Genomic DNA, 19389 nt, shown 5'->3' on the forward strand with positions numbered 1-19389 from the left:
ATCTGGGCAGCAATGTTGCTAGACCAGTTTGCTGGAGTTGGGGCAATCCTCTTCCCTCCCCCAGCCTAGATTCTGTACACTCAAATACAGCCAGGAACCTTTGGAAGGAAGGGCCTTCCACAGCTGTGGGGTAGGTCAGCAGCTGGCTCCCTGGAGGAACCTGACAGGCCTGACACTCCCAACTCCTGCAGGAGGGACACATCTGGGGCTCCATGAGGAGGACAGCTCTCATCCTGGGCTCTGGGCTGCTCTTGCTTGGGGCCTTCTGGAACTCGGTCACATGGTGAGTGTGCTCCCTTCAGACCTCAGGGGGGAGAGGCACAGCAAGAAAGAGCTGGCTTCCCAGCTTTCTCCCAGAAACTAGAATGGTTTTCCTTCCAAGGCATCTTCAGACATTTTGGGGTGCTTCCGGCCACTTTTGGCAGACCCAGTGGGAGAAACTGCTGTCTACATTTGAAGGCAATGAGTGGATCCTGTTCCTTATAGGTGAGATTCCTGACAGAGGGCTGTGTGTGGGGCTCCACATTTGTTCTTTTCCTACACTACTCATCATCACCATCACCATTTTTGTTGTTGTTGTTGTTATTATTATTATTATTATTATTATTACTACTAGTAGTAGTAGATGGACTCCATGTGCATGTGAAGGGGGCATGAGCTCGCCATAGCATGCATGTGGAGGTCAGAGGACACCTTGCTGAAGTGGGTCCTCTTCTTCCAGAATGTGGGTCTGGGGATTGAACTCAGGCTGTCAAGCTTGGCTGCATGGGCCTTCACCTGCTGCTCTATCTTATGGGCCCAATCTGCTCTTCTGTTGTTGGTGGTTTGGGGGTTTTTTGGTTTTTTGGTTTTTTGGTTTGTTTGTTTGTTTGTTTGTCTTGTTTTGTTTTTCAGACAAGGTCTCTTTATGTAGCCTTGGCTGTCCTGGTCTCTCGCTGTGGACCAGGCTGGCCTTGAAGTCATATTGACCCACCTGCCTCTGCCTCTGGGATTGCTGGGATTAAAGGTATGTACTACCACTGCCCAATCTGCCATTTTGTTTCTGTTTTGTGTTTGTTTGTTTTTTAAGACATGGTTTCTCTGTATAGCCTTGGCTGTCCTGGACTTGCTTTATAGACCAGGCTGGCCTCTCACTCACAGGGATCTGCCTGCCTCTGCCTCCTGGGTACTTGGAACCATCTTGCCAATATGGAGCAAGGCCTTAATAGCTCATGTGCCAGGGCTGTTCTGTCACCTGAAAGACTCTTCATTTCCTGCTAACAGACATTTAGCTGCTCTGAATGTTTCCTTGGAGTCAAAGGTACTATTCATTTACTCTGTGTGTGTACATGTGCCTGAGTGTACGTGTGCCTGAGTGTATGTCCATGTGCCATGTTCGTGCAGGAGCTGGGAGCTCAGGACAGGGTGTTGGTTTCCCTGGAACTAGAGTAACAAATGATTGTGAAGCACCATGTGGGGTCTGAAAATGAAACCCCAGCTCTCTGGAAGAGCCGCCAGTGCTCTTAACCGCTGAGCCCTCTCTCTCTAACCCCAAATTTTCTTGTGATTATTATATGTATTTTTAAAATTTCAATCCCCCCCTTTTTTTTTTAAGACTGGGTTTCTCTGTTTAGCCCCGGCTATCCTGTTTCAAAACAAGTAAGAACAAAAACAAAGACAAAACTCACAGCCAGGGCTAGGTGTGATGGCACATGTCTTTAATCTCAGCATCACTGAGGCATAGGCTGGCAGAATGATGTGAGTTTGAGGCCAGCCTGATGTATAAAGTGAGTCTAGGACAGCCACCTTTAATCACAGTATTTGAGAGGCAGGGGAAAATCTACTGGGAGTTCAAGGCAGCCTGGTCTACATAGTCAGGCAGGACTATGCAGTGATTCCCTGCCAGAAAACACACACACACACACACACACACACACACACACACACACACACACACACACACACACTGTGGAGGAGACAGGGAGAGACAGAGGCTAGGACAGGAGCAGTGAGGCCCCAGGCAGCGGACAGATCCTTGCACTTGTTCATTCACTTCCTGGTGAGCCACTGTGTCCCTGGGATGCTCTAAGTTGCTCTGCTCTCTGCCTCAGGTGCTGGCCTCGTACCTGGGCTGTGCTTCTGGGTTTTCAATGGCCTTCTGCTGCTGGTGGACACAACAGGGAAGCCCTCTTCCATCTCCCGCTACCGCATCCAACTTGGCAAGAATGAACCGGTAAGTGGCATTGCAGCTCTTCATGCTGGGAATGCAGGGACCAAAGTCAGGGAAGCCAAAGACTTAGCCTTGGGGTGACCTGAATCCAGAAGGTGCTGGGTATCCTCGGTTCATACAGTGCTTGTTTAGCTGAGAAAGAAGCCCTGGGTACCATTACTAAGGCACATGTGGGGCTGCACAGCTATAATCTAAGCATTCAAGAAGTGGAGGCAGGAGGATTAGAAATTCAAGGGCATCCTTGGCTACACAGGAAGTTTGAAGGTAGCTTAGGCTACAGGAGATCCTGTCAGTGAGATGGTTCAGCAAGTAAGGGCATGGCTGCCAAGCCTGAAGACCTGAGTCTGGTCCCTGGACCCCACACAGGGGAAGAAGAGAACCAACACCATTTACTCTGACCCCAGATGCACACCAGGGCACAAGGACCTAAACACACACACACACACACACACACACACACACACACACACACACACACACACACACACACCAACAATTAAAAATAAAGTAAAAGGGAAATGGGAAGGCCACTCAGCCAGTGGCCTGTCTAGACCAAAGTGCTGGTCAGCTGATTCCCACCCCAGGCTGCCCCGTGACACTGTGCTCAACATATCAGGAGGAGAAAGGACTGCCTCAGCCTGTCACAGACATGGCTGCAGCACTCTTTTGTTGGTTTTTTGTTTGTTTGGTTGTTTGCCTGCTTGCTTTTGGCTTTTGGAGACAGGGTCTCTCTGTGTAGCCTTTGCTGCCCTGGACTTGTGGGTTTGAACTCACAGAGATCAGCCTACCTCTGCTTTTCTTTTCTTTTCTTTCTTTCTTTTTTTTTTTTTTTTTTTTTTTTTTTTCCGAGACAGGGTCTCTCTGTGTAGCCTTGGCTGTCCTGGACTTGCTTTGTAGACCAGGCTGGCCTCGAACTCACAGTGATCCACCAGCCTCTGCCTCCCTAGTGCTGGGATTACATTTCATGTGCTAAGATTGAAGGAGAGCCTTTTTTGGCTGACCTTGGTGCTGCAGGCCTTCAATCCCTGCACTCAGGAGGCAGAGGAAGGTAGATCCTTGTGAGTTAAAAGAGAACATGATCTGGTCTACAAGAGGAATCCAGGACAGCCAGGGCTGTTACACAGAGAAACCCTGTCTCAAAAAAGTTAAAAAAAAAAAAAGCCTCCTTAATCACCCCATGCAGCTGCTAAGCAGCCCTGCTTGCCCACTGTAGGGGCTGAACCACCACACTGTAGCCTGCACCTGCCTTTCTTGTGCTCTGAAAACCTGCAGAGACAACCTTCTGTTAACCCTCAGGGCAGAGTGGTTTTTAAAGGAGCCGAACCACAGCCCCACGCAAACCCTGTCCTGACAACAAGCACTAGCCTGCCCAGTGACTACATGAGTCATCTCTCTATCAAGGCACTCTAGTGTGCCCAGCCTAGCACCAAAGGCATGATGGGAAAAAGGAGTCCTGATGAAGGCATCTTAAATGGTCCCATCCAGAGATAACAGCTACCAGAGTTGGATTTCCTCCAGCCCACTCTGGAGGAACAGATTGAGGCCTTTGTGTCACTATTTGGCCTGTAAGGCGTGTTCATCTGTGGACTTGCTGTCTCTGAACCAGCTACCATTAACTTAATGCTTTCTTCTTCAAGGCTAAGCAGTGCTGTGATTGCCATGGACCCTGGGCAGGACATGGGATAGGCTAGAACCTCTTTGTGTTTTTTGAGATAGGGTTTCTCTGTGTAGTGCTGGCAGTCCTAGACTTGCTTTGTAGACCAGGCTGGCCTCAAACTCACAGTGATCCTCCTGCCTCTGCCTCCTGAGTGGTGGAATTAAAGGCATGTGTCACCATGCCCGGCATGTTTTTGTTTTTTGAGATAGACTTTCTCTGTATAGCTTTGGCTGTCCTGGAACTCTCTTTGTAGATCAGGCTGGCCTCTAACTCATAGAGATCCTCCAGAGTACTGGGATTAAAGGACTGTACCACGACATCTTCCTGCACCCTAAACAGCGTACCATGTAGCCAAGGACGGCCTCCTAATGCTATGTAGTGAGGATGACCTTGAACTTCTGATCTTCCTACCTCGACTTCACACTCGGCATGTGCAGTTGGGGATCACACCCAGGGCTCCAAGGATACCAAGACCACACTCTACCCATGCAGCCACATCCCAGCCCCTCCTGGGGCCTCTCAGCTCCAAAGCTCTGTCTGAGGCCACAGGAAGGACCTTGGACCATGTCCTCCCTCAGTAGCTGGAGGAGGTGCTGACTTTAGCAGGATCCCTGAGCTGACTGCAGTGGGAGCTGTTGGCTGCTGCCATTCCTTGGGTCCAGGTCTAACCTCAAGCCACCCTCCCTCCTCCTCCTCGCCTCTGCACACCTCTCCTCTCTCAGCAGCTCCTTCCTATCCTGGCCTCCACCACACTGAGGAAATGAAAGCCAGGACCCCTTCTCCATGGTTCTGTCCTGGGCTGTGACTGTCACCTCTCCTGGTTCCTGTCCTTTTGGCTCCAGGAAATGGCTTCAGCATTCTTCCCTCTTTCCTAACATTCTGACTTTCTCTCAACCTGGCTCATTTCTCTTTACATTATCACATAAATGCTCTAACTGTTCCATCTCTAAAGATTATCACACAATCTTTGCCTGGCTGTGGCGGCACACACCTGGACTCCCAGCATCTGAGACGGGAGGCAGGAGGATCATTCAGAAGGGCTACAGGAGACTGTTTCAATTACTTCCTTTATGGGGTTGGGTGTTTTTCCTGCATGTGTGTCCGTGTTTAACATACATGCAGTAGCACCCACAGAGTCCAGAAGAGGATGTCAGACTCACTGTTGTGACCTACCACGTGCATTCAGGGGCCTCTGGAAACCCAGCCAGTGCTCTTAACCACTGAGTCATCTCTCCAGTCCCCAAGACTGTTTCAAAAACCAAAACCAAAACCATCCCTTGGCCCACTTAACACAGGTACACACTGCCACCCATTTGTTCCCTCTTGAGGCAGAGCTCTCTGACTGAGTCATCTCTGCAGTCTGGCTGTCTCTCTGAGCTGTCTGTCTTGTCTCAGAGGCATCTATGCAGCCTCTCAGCGTGGTATATACAGCCTCTGTCCTTGCTCTTGGCTGTCTTTTTCCATGAATTCCACAGCCAGGAAGCTTTAGACAGACAGACAGAAGAAATGTGAGACAACTATATGAGACTCATCTATACATTTCATCCACTGAAATACTCTACAAGTGGACTGGTTGTTTTGGCACATTCCCTTAATTCCTGTACTCGGCAGGCAGAGGCAGGAGGATCACTGTGAGTTTGAGGCCAGCCTGGTCTACAAAGTGAGTCCAGGACAGCCAAGGCTACACAGAGAGACCTGTATTAAAAAAAATAGAGAGACAGAGAGAGAAAAATATATACTCTACAAGCTATAGCTTCCTCCTGAACTGTTCCGTGTTTGAGACGTTGGAGGACTACTGTTTCCAGTCTCTTCCCCACTAGGCTGCTTCCTCCTTCCTGTTCCTGCCATTATGATTTATAAAATAGGAAAATAAGATGCCCAACAACAGAGATTTATTAAGTGAGCACAGGGAAAGAAGGAAAGGGGGGGGGTACGAGAGAGAGAGAGAGAGAGAGAGAGAGAGAGAGAGAGAGAGAGAGAGAGAGGCGGGCGGATCGCTGTGAGTTCGAGGCCAGCCTGGCCTACAAAGTGAGTCCAGGACAGCCAAGGCTACAAAGAAACCCTGTCTTGAAAAAAGAAAAAGAAAAAGAAAAAGAAAAGAAAAGAAAGAAATAAGGGCTAGAGAGATGGCTCGGCGGTTAAGAACACTGTCTGCTCTTCCAGAGGTCCTGAGTTCAATTTCCAGCAACCATATGGTGGCTCACAAACATCTATAGTGTGATCTGGTGCCCTCTTGTGGTGTAATGCAGAGAGAGCACTGTATACATAATAGTAAGTAAAAAATAAACCTTAAAAAAAAACCAAACCAATTCATTAAAAAATAAGGAATGTGCTGGGCGTGATGAAGCATGTCTTTAATCCCAGCACTCAGGAGGCAGAGGCGGGCAGATCGCTATGAGTTCAAGGCCAGCCTGGTCTAAAAAGTGAGTCTAGGACAGCCAAGATAACAGAGGGAAACCTTGTCCAAAAAAAAAAAAAAAAGGAACATTGGATTGTTTTTATATAAGGTTATAAGGTAAGTTAAAGTATATAAATGCAGGTTCATTGGAAGCAGCTTTTGGCTGCTATGTAAGGGGAAAAGAGAGAAAGAAAAAAGCAATAGCCAAAAATGTTCAGATTATATGGTGAAGAGGAAGGAAAAGTTGTGCCCTGAAAGTTCAAGGTGGAGGGCAGGCTATGTCAGCCATGTCTCGTAGCTGATCGGGACCGGGGAGAGCTGGGAGAACCTGGAGCTGTTTGTCCCGGGACTGGAGCACACCACCTCAGCCTTTTGCAAACTACTTCCTGCTGACAACAGGGTGGCAATCGGGGACTTAAAAGGCTGAAATGTTGGCCAGGTTCCGGAAGAACAGGCTGTTGCATTTGCTGTCCAGGGTCTGAAACCATCTGCAGCTAGGAGGGGCAATGCAGGTCCAGCTGACAGGATCTGTGAGGTTGGACTGGAGCACTGTGGGTAGCTGCTTTGCTGATGTCCCGGATGTAGGAAGTCTGGCAGGATACTGGAACAAATATGTGGGCAGAAGACAAAGTTAGTAAGTTAGGGAGAAAATTCCCTGCAGGTGTACATTTGAAACTCTTGAGAGAGCAAAGAGAAAAGCTTGAAAATAAGGAAAGAGACATTGCTGACAATGCTTGAAATTTGGGGGAGAGCAAAGAAAAGGTTTGGCTGTAGGGAATTTCCTTCCATTTTATTCGATTGCTGGCAATAACTGAAATGGTTTAGTCCTGAGTCAGTCCAAGTTTGGCTGCTGGGGCATGTAAGCTTAGCATCCCTTAATGTGGGGGTAGGGATTTGAAATTCTCAGAAGGCGTCCCAGAGGAGCCCGGAGAAGCAGCGAATGGGCCGTCCCTCATGGGGACAGTAGAAGTCAGTGACTTGTCAGGGCGTCCCCTGAACAAGGTTTAACGTGATGGGATTGGTACAACGGTTCCAGCAGCTCGTCAGTGCTGGTCAGAGACCAAGGGCATGGCTCCAGAGCAGACATGGTTACCTAGCGCTAGGGTTTTGAATGGGAGGCGGGGGGTGGGGGGGGTGGGGGGTGGGGTGGGGGTGGGGGTGGGGGTGGGGAGGTGAACCACGCTGGCAGCGGGAGATCTCACCCAAGGGAGAAGGTTCTAGATGAAGGGTTTGGATGTAGGTTAGTAAGAATAACAAGAAGCATTTGCATCAACCAGAGGAGGAGACTCAGCAATCAGCAGGTGTTGGGTGTAAGAATGTAGCAATAGGGCAGTTAGGGGAGTCCCGAAACCACAGAAAGGAGGAGACTCCCACCCTCAGAGATAGGAGATAGGTGAGAAAGTTAGGCTGTTCGTTGACAGACAGAACTTATCTGGTCTCCATTTGGCCTGAGAGACGGGTTTTCTGTAGCTCACAAGAATCCTTTTTAGTTCATAAAGGGAGATAAAATGTAGACACCTTAGTGTCATGCTTGTTTGAAATCTGCAGTGAAATACACATTGTTAGACATGTGCCCACATTGTAAGAAACATCAGTAGACACACAGCACAGCAGAGGCTTGGGAAAAGAACTTTGTGTTAAAAGTACAAATAGTCTAAGGTGAACTTAGGGAAGGCAGAAGCCTTTTTGACCTCTGTGGAACAGTAACATGGGGAGAACAGAAATCTGTGGAGCAGAAGGGAAAGCTCACTTTAGCATCAGTACACACTACAAACGAGAGGCTTCTTTCCTCTGTTTAGAAGACTGGATACTTTAAGGACAATGAGACTTTTTAAGAAAAGGACAGACCAAAGGAAATTTAAATTTTTGAGTTTGGAACTATGATAGGATCGTACAGTGGCATGTTTTCTTTACTTAGACTAATAGATTAGAGCTCTGTTGATCAGTGTCAACACTCTGAACAGTCAATACAACAATAGCATAGCAACAGGATTACAACAGGAAGAAATAAAACGTCCTTTTAGATATGTCGGCCCTCGTAACTTGCGTTTACCAACATAAAACACTTTCCCAGACCTTTTAGGATTCATAAGACACCTTCTTAGGCCTTCAGATATTTATAACTTGCTTGTATCGACCTTAAAATACCTTCTAGACCGTCTAACATTCATAAAACGTCTTTCTGGAAGCTTTAAGATATAGGTGAAATGGCTGCAAGTAGTCATTGTCCTTCAGCTAAAGGATGGTGACAAGGTAGACTGTAGCTAGACCTGACAGATTGGTCTCCTGCATAGGAAGAGGGCTGGGAAGGTATCTGAAGCCTCCCATGAGAGGAGCTGGCCATGTGACAATGTAGACAATGGAGTATGAAGTGAAAACAGACCTGTAGCGTTGCCCTGAGTTTGGTGAGGCTGCTGAATGTGAGAGCCACCTGTACTCCACCTGGTCAAGGAGCTTGAAGGCTGGAAGTGTCTAAAGCTCCTGTGCTGGTTGAGCCTCCAGTGGCTTGGCACAGAGGACAAGTCTGCATGTGAGCATTTGGACATCCATAGGCCAATTTGCCAACAGGGATAGGCTATGGGACCAGTGTCCCATTCTGCATGTAAGCAGCTGTGAGACCAGTCTCTCCTTTTTGGCTGTATCTGAAACAGGCCCCTGGCAGAGGTGGCTCAGGCTGGACCCAAGTGGGAGGGGGTATTGTAGACCTCTATTTTTTTCTCTTCAGGGATAGTGGCTAAGGCTAGTTGTTGGAGCTGAGCACGTCGGGAAGGCTCCTCTTGGGTTTTAAAGATTTTACCAGTTCCTATATGGGGGTTGAGTAAACGTCCTCAGCCTTTTAATTAAGATGGCAGCAAGACTGTAGTTGTGTGTTCTAAGATAATCTAGATAAACTGAGCATAGTGGCGCCCGCCTTTAATCCCAGCACTCAGGAGGCAGAGGCAAGTAGATCCATATGAGTTCGAGACCAGCTAGTCTACAAAGCAAGTCCAGGAAGCCAAGGGTACTCAGAGAAACTATCTCAAAAAAACAAAAACAAAAACAAAAAAAATATTTAGATAGACAAACTTTGTTTATAGTTTATCTCAATACTTAAAGACTAAGACCTTAAGTTTTATTCATGTTAAGTTGGAGCCTTAAAAACACAAACACAGAGAGAAGAACACTTTTATGTATGATTAATAACAACATCTTTAGAAAACAAAGTTAAACATGGTTTGGACAGGCGGGGCTTATGGAGTAGGGGCAGAGCATGATTCTTCAGTGAGTCTCCTGCTTACCTGTGCTGGGAAGGCTGAGGAGCCAGGGCAGCAGCAGGAAGCTAGTGGTCACCTGGCCATGCCATGTGTAAGAATATTTTAAATGGAAGAGAACAAGCAGTCCTCAAGCACCCCTGAAATGGTCTAGGTCACTTTGGAACAGTGCGGGATGCAGAAGCTGATCATGAAGCAGGGAGTGGTGATAAGCCATCTGGATGCCCTCAAGTGCACCCCAAGGGATGTCATCTCTTTTCTCACCACCTCTAATGAACCATGCAATGTAGCCACCTCTTTCTTTAAAAAAATAAAAACAAAAACAAAAAAACCCTGGTTACCTGCCAGACCATTCTCAAGTGCAGGCAGGCAGCAGGGACAGGAAACTCAGTGCCTGAGTAGTCTAGGGGGCCCAAGGTTAGGATTCAGATGGCTCAGTGTCAGTCTTAAAAGTTGGTCAAGAAGGCTTCTCCACAGGTGGCCTAGGGCAAGCTAGGCTAGGTAAGTCTGAGGCAGCCAGAAACAGGAGGCAAGTACTTAGAGAAATACATTTAGACATACATTCCCAGCAGGTACCCAGGAGCCATGAGGGCACTGGGTGGAGGCTGCCAGCTCTAAGGTTCACAATCCAAAGCTTCCATCCTCATCTGCTCAGCCTCACTGGATTGGCCCCAAGCTGAGGGAGCTGAAGGAGGTTGGGGGCCTGCCCCTGCTGCTTCCATCCGTGCAGATGTGTTGTTCTCTTTGTAAGGCTACAGAAGGCCAGCCTGCTCTCAGTCACTCAGACTCTTCTGGATTCCTTCATCAAGATGGTTGAGTGACCATCGCTGCTTATCCGTTCCTGTGTTTAACTGGGATTTGCTTCTTTATCCCTGTAGAGGACAGGGTGTTGTGTGAGCCAGAACTTAGCAGTGACAGGCCCTAGTCTACAGAGCCTATTCTCTGGGGGCGGGGGCGGGGGGCAGGGAGGGAGGGGGATGGGACACTGCCATGTCAGGACAGGACAGTACTGTTCACCATGGCCAGCCTCAGACTGTGGAGACCTCAGTCACTCCCAGAAGCACACGCTGAGCAGGTGAGGAAGAGACCTACTTCTCATGTCCCTCTCCCTGTTCCTTCTGTGTCCTGGCAGGTAGACCCCGTGAAGCTGCGTCAAGCTATCCCCACTGTTATTTTCAACCAGACCATGATCTCTCTGCCCATGCTGGCCATCTCCTACCCTTTCTTGAAGTGGAGGGGAGACCCCTGCTCCCGAGAACTGCCCACCTTCCACTGGTTCCTCATGGAAATGGCCCTTTTCACCCTTGTGGAGGAAATCTTGTTCTACTACTCACACCGGTGAGCTCCTTCCTTGCATTTTATGGCCTCCTCCTGGGACAACTCCCTGGTCACAAGAGGCCACTGAGCTGTGGTCTCTATTCTCAGGCCCTACTAACAAGCACCAGAGACACAACTGATTCTCCAACTTGACATGACGCCCAGGGAAGAAATGGTTTCCCTATTTGCATGGGAGAGTGGGTCAGCCCCCTTCTAGCTCCTGTTATTCCTTTCTGGGTCTCAGTTTACTTCTCTGCTGGGGTTGGAGGCAATGGAACCCAGACTTATCATCCGCAGACTACAGATGCCTGTTCCTCAGATGGGGACCACGTTCCCACCTTGACTTTCTGATGATCTGCTTGGGATGGAGGGAAGTGGGCGTTGGCAATTACTATTTATGAATTATCTTTCCAGGCTCCTTCACCACCCCTCGTTGTATAAGAAAATACACAAGAAACATCATGAGTGGACAGCACCCATTGGTGTGGTCTCAGTCTATGCCCACCCTATAGAACACATGGTAAGTAACCGACTCTGAAGTACAGTAGTGGAGGCTGCTGGTTCCATGCTCTGCTTTCTCCTCTCTGCCAGGTCTTGGCTGTAGCAGGTCCCTAGTGTACATCATCTTATTCTTTCTAACAATCTTTTGCAAACTGACTCTGCTGCAGAGGAAGCTGAAGCTAAGTCAGCGTGTCCCAAGTTACAACCATGAAGGGCAGAGTGAACACCCAGCTGGGTCCCTCCATCTCCTGAATCATCCTTTCCTTTGCAGGCTTCCACCATGTTGCCACTTATGGTGGGTCCTCTAGCAATGGGCTCTCATTTGTCCTCCATCACTGTCTGGTTGTCCCTGGCTCTCATCGTCTCCATTATCGGCCACTGTGGGTACCACTTGCCCCTCCTGCCTTCACCTGAGTACCATGACTACCACCATCTCAAGTAAGCCAGCTGCACCCTTGCTCAATTGTTTCATGGGGTGGTGGTACCTCCATCGGCCTAGGGGAAACAGCTGGGAAAGATGCTGATTAGATAGGGCCACTTTGATCTTCTCCTTTTTGTCTGACACCGTGTCATTCCTACAGTTGGATATTTTAATTTGGGTTCTAGGACTGCTGAAACTTGTGAGCCTTGAATCATCTCCTCAGAAACCATGTACAGAAAAAGTTGGCACACTTAAGCACTGTGGGCTTTATTCTTTGTTTGTGACAGCTTTTCTCTATGTGGCCCTGGCTGTCCGGGAACTTATGTAGACTAGGGTGGCCTCAAACTCCAAACTGCTGGGATTGAGACTCAACAACATAACTGACCTCATCCCAGTCTATTCCTCGGTCATCAGACACATCAGAACAGTTATTCATGGGTCCCCTCCAAACAGACCAGTCAAAGTCCCTGTGGAGCCTGTCACAGGGATCTGCCTCCTAATGTCTTCCAAGATGTTCTGATGCGGGGCGCCCCTCAGCCTACCTGGACAAGCCTTGGTCTGCATGAAGTTCTAACTTCTGCACTCCAGAACACAGTATGATGTAGTAGGTAGGGCCCAGAGATGGTTCAGCAGTGTGGAAAGGGGATTGCTACAGCTGGGCATGCTAGCAGGCCTTTAATTCCAGGACTCAGTGTGAGGTTAGCCTGGTCTACAGTGAAGAGAGTTCCAGGCCGGCCTGGCCTACACAGTGAGAGCTCAGCAGCCACATGACTATCAGGCTGATCTTGTGCATACCATATCCCCAGTAACAAAAGAGGTGGACTCCAGGTGTGTGAAGAACAAGGTGGACTTAATATCAGCATTGGGGAAGTTGAGCAAGAGCATTGGCACCAGTTCAAAGTCAGCTACACATGAGTTCAGTTCGGTGAAACTTTTTTAGAAACAGTAACAACAAAAACTCTGGGGGCAAGTGTCGTGGCACATGCCTATAATCCCAGCACTTGGGAGGCCAAGGCAGGCAGATTGCTGAGAGTTTGAGGCCAGCCCTGTCATCAAAGTGAGTCTACGGCAGCCAAGGATACAGAGGGAAACCCTGTCTCAAAAAACCAAGAAGAAAGAAAAACAAAAAGAGCAACAACAACAACAAAACACAATTCTTAAATAACCCACAACGGAACCATTCAAAAGAATATTCCAGGCTCTGCTGATGTGTTTGCACAGCATGGTGGTGTTACAAAGGAGAAAAGGGGGCTGGGAGACCCACAACTTCCCACCAGTGTTAGCTGGGCAATACTCTTTCTTCCTTCAGGTTCAACCAGTGCTATGGGACACTGGGGTTGCTGGACCACCTCCACGGGACTGACCTCCTGTTTAAGAAGAGCAAGGCCTATGAGAGACATGTCGTCCTGCTGGGCTTCACCCCACTCTCAGAGAGCATTCCTGATCCTCCAAAGAAGATAGAGAGTCTCCTTGGACCATCTGGGCTGTTCCCTCAGAAGTAAGATGTGGTGACTGCCTGGGGCCAGGCCACCCTCAGCAGCTGGCCTGCTTTGACCACCATACTCTAAGGGCTGTCCGATTAGGGTGGAGGGAAGGCAGGCTTCCTGCCAGGACAAAGCCGTGATGGCGTCAGGGCTTCCCCCAAACCACTTCCCATGTCACTTAGGACTAAGAATTCACTTAGAGAAAAGCAACTAGCTATTTTTTCTGGAGCACAGGCAGGGGAGAAAAGTCACAGAGAGCCTGGGAGAATCCCCTAGTCCTCTCTTCCAATCCCCACACAGCTCCCCTGTGGCCTCGGTGGGATAGAGAATGTGGTGGCAGTGGGACTGGGTGATATCTGGCTCCAATACTTTTCTCACACCTAAAGCCAGGGAACCTGAGGTAATCACAGGTCAGAGGTGTGGACATGCTAGATGTAGTCCCTGCTTTCCTCCAAAAAAGTCTGGGTTACTTTTGCCCTCCACAACACAAGTCCCTCAGAAGGAACTAGGACAGCCCACAGGCGCTTCTCAATTGACAGGCTCGCCAGCTCCTGTGCCTTAGCCTGAGTGCACACTAGGGCTGAGCTCCAGGGGCTGCCCATGTTGAGGGGGACTCAGGTCAGTTGCTCTCTAAACCCAAACCATAGTCGTCTCCCTGCGACAATGAGCCCCGGGAGGCATGGAGTAAGAGCAGGCAGGCCCTTCTTCCTTCACATGGGAAATCAGTGGCAAACAGGCCCAGGAACACTGAAGCCATAGGCTACCGCAGTAAAGTTTTACCAGGACACCACTGTGGCAGCACATGGTTAGTACCCTGAGATCCTAAGGCCTTGGTACCGAGGTTGGCTCTGGGAGGCTGCCACAGTCACCATTTGCTAAGTTCTATCACAACTGTGCTGATTGTACTCTTTCAATTCCAGGTTAGTCAGGGCAACCATCCTATAGCTCAAGTGAAATAGCACAGTCCTGGAGTCCAGCTGCTCATGGTGTAGGCCCAGCCCAGAGCATCCTACACAAAGGCAAAACCTCAAAGTGTGCATGACCAGCTGTGTAAAACCAACTACAGAGCAGGATTCATCCTATAACACAGAAGCCCACAGAAGACTGGGCCCACTGGAAACAGGGCACCTTGCAGTCCCAGCCTCCTCTGACCTTGTGCCCTTAGATTCCTTCAAGCACCAACCCACTTCCCCACCCCCACCATCACTGCAGGGCATTCTTCCCTTCCTCCCATGAGCATCTGGGGAAATGCTCTCTGCAGTGACATCAAAAGGGGCAGGGACAGGGAGTCATGGAAATGGACTCTGTGAGGGACCGTCACCATACAAGGCTTGTCCCCAGAGGCACAACATTGGTAAGACCTGAATGTCTCCACAAAACATGGCTAAGAAGCATGCAAATAAATCCTCCATTTAACACAGCCGATTGTGTTGTTTGTTTCTTTGTTATGTTTTGTTTTTTGAGACAGTTTCTCTGTTTAGCCTTGGCTGTCCTGGACTCCCTTTGTAGACCAGGCTGGCTTCCAACTCACAGTTATTCACCTGCCTCTGCCTCCAGATTGCTGGGATTAGAGGTCTGTGCCACTACCGCCCTACTTAACACAGCACATTGTGTTGTCGTGCCCTCGACCTCACCCCTGACTGCACAACACTAGGAATCGAAGGCCACACAACTGAGGAGGCAGAGGGCACAGCCACTCCTAATGAATGTCACTGACATTGGTCCAGCTCAGCTGGTCACCTACAGAATATAGGTCACTGGTGGCAGTGATCACCCACCCATTTGACAGTAAGAAACTCTAGTCAGGTCTTAGAGGACAGTCAACAGTGCACAGGGAATGCTCATATGTACCCTGGGCAATGGAAACCCATCTCCACCCTTTCCCCAGCTTCCCAGGATGCAGGGCCAAGAGGGTCCAGACTGCCCAGCACTGGATGCACTAGCAGCACCATGGGCCCTGCCTGACACAGCTGCAGAGGAGCCAGAGCAGCCTCCTCTCAAAGACTGCGTTAGTCATCCACATGCAGAGCGTGGGCTCCTCCATCTGGGGACACACACCAGCCTCCTCTCTCACACGCAACAGCAGTGTCCCAGATGGGAGACCAGTCACTGTTTTGCCTTTTCAAGTTTTTATTTTTATACATTTTTTTGTGTTAAACAGAAAAGCGTAATAATTACCACCAATTACAAAGGACTAGAGCAGGACCAGAATAATGAATGAATCACCTCAGACACTCTCAATAATATTAATGTATGATACAAGCTCATTCAAGTATTTTACCTTGTCTGTCCTGTTGAATGTGATATTCTAGCACATGGCAAAGACAAGGTACAAGCGCTAAGGTGGAACCTTCTCTGCAAAGCCCACGCCGAGTTTTCCTTTCCTGTGAGAACTGGGCCGAGAGTTCTCTTCTGCCTCTGCCATCACCATGGCTGGAGGAGAGGGCGGGGCTGAGGAGAACCAGGGGCCCTTTAACAAGAGAGATACTCTGGGGTCCCACCCAGGTGGCCAGGGTGTCCAAGCCTCTAGTACTCCCCCATACACACACACTGGCCTTGCCATCATGCCCTGTCCTCACTTCCTGACCTTCCAAGCAGCTTGCTTTCTTTTGTAAATGTCATCAAAAGGGAGCAGGAAAGAGCTACAGAACAGAAACATTTAACAGCTTGACATGGGCTCAGCACCTGTCTGAACCTGGGGTGCAGGCTGGAGCAGGGCCAGGCAGCCTTCTCATGTGTAGCCAGTTCACTCTGAGGCTCAGGACAAATCACAGTCTGCCCCTTGTGGGCACAGCCAGAGGATGAAGGTGGTTCCATTTGGCAGGCTGTCTCAGGTCTTGGATCCCATGGGAAGATGGTGATTGGGAAGCGGCTTGCCCTGGTGGCCCCAGCCACTCCTGGCATACTTGTCACAGACACATATGTCCTAAATTCAAGCGTCTTCAGAAGGTGAAGGTGTAAACTACACTGCAACCTCAAGTCCTAACATGCCACACACAGAAAAAAAATAGACAGACAGACAGACAGACAGACAGACAGACACACTTCCACCCCTCCTCAGCCTGTGTTGAGATGATAGCCTCGTCTTCCCACCACAAAGGTTCTTCCTCCCTCAGATGGCCTGGGAGGGTCTGGGAGAGGATGGCAAACCTAGCCTGGATAGTCTAGAGAGGAACCACCTTCCCTGACACTGGGCCTCCAAGCCCTGATGTTCTGTGCTGCGGGATATACAGCATAGGGCTGAGCAGGGACAGGAAAGGGGACAGGAAGGGAAGGAGAAGGAGCCCACTATTGGAAAGGGTGCACCGTGGGGCCGATACCAGACTCAGGAGAAGCCTTCAATCCACCAACACACCCTGCTCCCATATCCTTGGACACAACTGAGTCCTGGAACTGACACAGGATTCCCACATACTCAGCCCTGGGAGGACCAGGTGGGGCAGGGCATGAGTCAAACCAAGGTGTCCAGAGACAGAGAGCAAGCTCCTGCCAGCCTGGGATGCTGTGTCCTAGTCCCAGCCTTTGGGACAACAGAGGAACTCAGTGATGAGGAGGAGGGCCACACAAGCCTCAGTAACTGAGCAAAAAGACCACACCCTCCCTGTGCTGCCCAGGTCCCATGTGGGGTGAGCATGCAGTCTCCCCAGTCTGTGTGCTCAGTCCATCACCCTCCCCAGCTCCTGATCACAGCAGCCTCCATCCACTCCTCTGGCACTCACAGGGCAGCCTGGGCAGTCGGTGGCTGAAGAAGAGAAGTCAGGTATACTCTATGTCCACATATACCTTCCTGCCACGGGGCTTCACCAAACGGCAGGATCCCCCAGCCCTGGGTTCCTGTCACCCCGTGATCCCAGAGAGGGTGGCAGAGAGGCAGAGGGCAGAGATGGTCTGTAGGGGATGAGGGTATTAAGATGGGCAGCCCACACCAAACCCTTGGAGAATGGCACCTTTCTCCACCTTGAGATACAAACCTCCTTGAGGTCAAAGGTCTTTAAGGTCAGACACAGATCTAAGCTGAGGCCGTCCGTGGGTGTTCTCCCCTTGTTCAGGGCTTGAGGAGACACACAGGCCAAGGACAAGGGTGGACCAGACAAGACCCACTCTGTTTACACCAGTCTAAAGCAAACTTGGCCTTGGTCTTCCAAAGGCAGGGTCGTCCTTGTTGAGGACCATAGGCCATATGGCCAATGTTCAGCCTTCTTGTCCAAGTCTGCACTTTTAAGTCTCTGTGTTTCCCAGAGCTAGACTTTCACCAGAAACTCTCTGACCCTTTGGGAGGCAGCAGTTAGACTACAGATAGAGATGGAGCAACCCTGTTATGGTTTAGCAGTTAGACTTGACAAGGATGGAGCCAGATACCCTGTGTGGAAGGACATTATGACCCTGCCTGGAAATCCCTATGTTTTGCTAAATGCCCGTATTTTGGTTGCTATAGCAACATGCTTCCCTGCCTTCTGACTTATAAAAGCTGCTGCCTGACTAATAAAGTTTGAGAGTTTGATCAATCAGACTTGCTCTTCTTCTTTGTGTCTTGCATTTTCAACAGGTGACCTTCCTCCCGATTATTAGTCGAACCCCATGGGCCCGAGTAGGGCCTGGTGAGGCGCCAGCAAGCAGAACAAGGACAGTGGCAGCAGAGTGCAGACACAGGACATCAGCTTCAGAGGATGCAACAGCAGGGGTGTCCTGGGCACAGCTCTGACAGAGCTGCCCCTACTCTCTGGCCTCTAGGCAGGAGGCCCTGTCCATGCAACTCAGTCCCGAGGAGAATTCTAGTGAGTCCAAGCCCAGGGGCCTCCCAGTCAGGTGGAGCCCTTCAGGAGGCTCAAGGAAAACGGGCATTTGGGCATTAGTTCAGGTTCCCGCTCCACAATAAGGCAACTTTTAAAAAAATATTATTCCCAAAAGAATAGAAAATTTAATTTAATTCAATTTTTAAAAAGAGAAAAATATATTATTTTGGCATGGCGTGGTTGCCCATGCCTTTAATCTCCGCATTCAGGAAGCAGAGGCAGGTGGATCGCTGTGAGTTTCAGGCCAGCCTGGTCTACAAAGTGAATCTAGGACAGCCAAGGCTACACAGAGAATCCCAGTCTAGAAAACAAACAAGAAACAAACAAACAAACAAACAAAAACCCCAAACACTATATATATATATTGCTGGAGATAGGGCAATCCTCTTCCTTCCCCCAGCCTGGAGTCTGTACATTCAAATACAGCCAGCAACCTCTGGTAGGGAAGGCCCTTCCACAGCTGTGGGATAGGTCAGCACCCTGCTCCCAGCAGGAGCCTGACAGGCCTGACACTCCCAGCTTCTGCAGGAGGGACATATATGGGGCTCCATGAGGAGAAAATATATATATATATAATTTTCAAAAACAAAAGAGAAGAAAAATTCCAAGGAAGGGGAAAGACAGCACTTTCTACAGATTAGGTGGATTCTGGGGTTTTGTTTTTGTTTTTGTTTTTCTTTTTCTTTTTTTTTCATTTTTAGTTTTCAATTTTGTCCTTTTTTCCTTCTTTTTTTTCTTTCTTTTATCTGTTTTCTCAAGAATGGAAAGGTCAGAGAAAAAAGCAAATGAATCACCTTTCAATAGGCTCTTCTGGTGTGAGCAGCCTCTCTGGGCTGCGGCGATGGTTTGCTCAATAAAACACTCGCCATGTAAACACAAGGACCTGAGTTCAATCCCCAGAAGGGATGGAAAGCTGGGTACCACAGCATGTACTTGGTTTTTGTCTGTTTGCTTTGGTCTTTTGAGACAGGGTTTCTCTGTGTAGCCCTGACTGTCCTGCACTTGCTTTGTAGACCAGGCTGGCCCCTGAACTCACAGTGATCTGCCTACCTGTGCTGGGATAACAGGAGTGTGCTACCATATCTAACTCACAGTGTGTAATTGCCTAAGGCAAGGCCACATTCCTCTCACAATTAGGGCAGTCATTTGTAACCCACTAGGAATCTGTGAAAACACAGACACCTGTTATATTTTAAAATAGCCCTAGTTAACTAGGGCCAGGGCAGATATTAATCCGACAAACTATATTCCACAGAGGGGAGGGTATGGAATCCCTGCCCCAATCCCATTACATCTACCCCTAATAATTTCTATCAAGCTACCTCCCATCCATACTCCCAAATACTTGCTATTTATCA

The 19389-nt window shown here is 49.2% G+C and overlaps 1 protein-coding gene across 2 annotated transcripts; it reads left to right on the forward strand.

The window, feature by feature from the left end:
* The first annotated feature begins 85 nt into the window (after nt 1-85).
* Nucleotides 86-14656, forward strand: LOC311585689 (fatty acid hydroxylase domain-containing protein 2-like). 2 transcript variants are annotated; one of them, XM_084761172.1, is made up of 7 exons: nt 86-283; nt 383-486; nt 2091-2212; nt 10648-10853; nt 11247-11352; nt 11605-11771; nt 13064-14656. In XM_084761172.1, the coding sequence occupies exons 1-7, from the start codon at nt 213-215 to the stop codon at nt 13254-13256; spliced, it is 969 nt and encodes a 322-aa protein (XP_084617298.1). In that variant the 5' UTR covers nt 86-212; the 3' UTR covers nt 13257-14656. The 2 variants fall into 2 exon arrangements, with proteins under 2 accessions (XP_084617298.1, XP_084617299.1); XM_084761173.1 differs by having other exon boundaries at nt 140-283; nt 393-486.
* Nucleotides 14657-19389: the final 4733 nt, after the last annotated feature.

Source organism: Acomys minous (genome assembly GCF_964271855.1).
Source record: "Acomys minous genome assembly, chromosome: 16".
Classification (NCBI taxonomy): Eukaryota; Metazoa; Chordata; class Mammalia; order Rodentia; family Muridae; genus Acomys; species Acomys minous.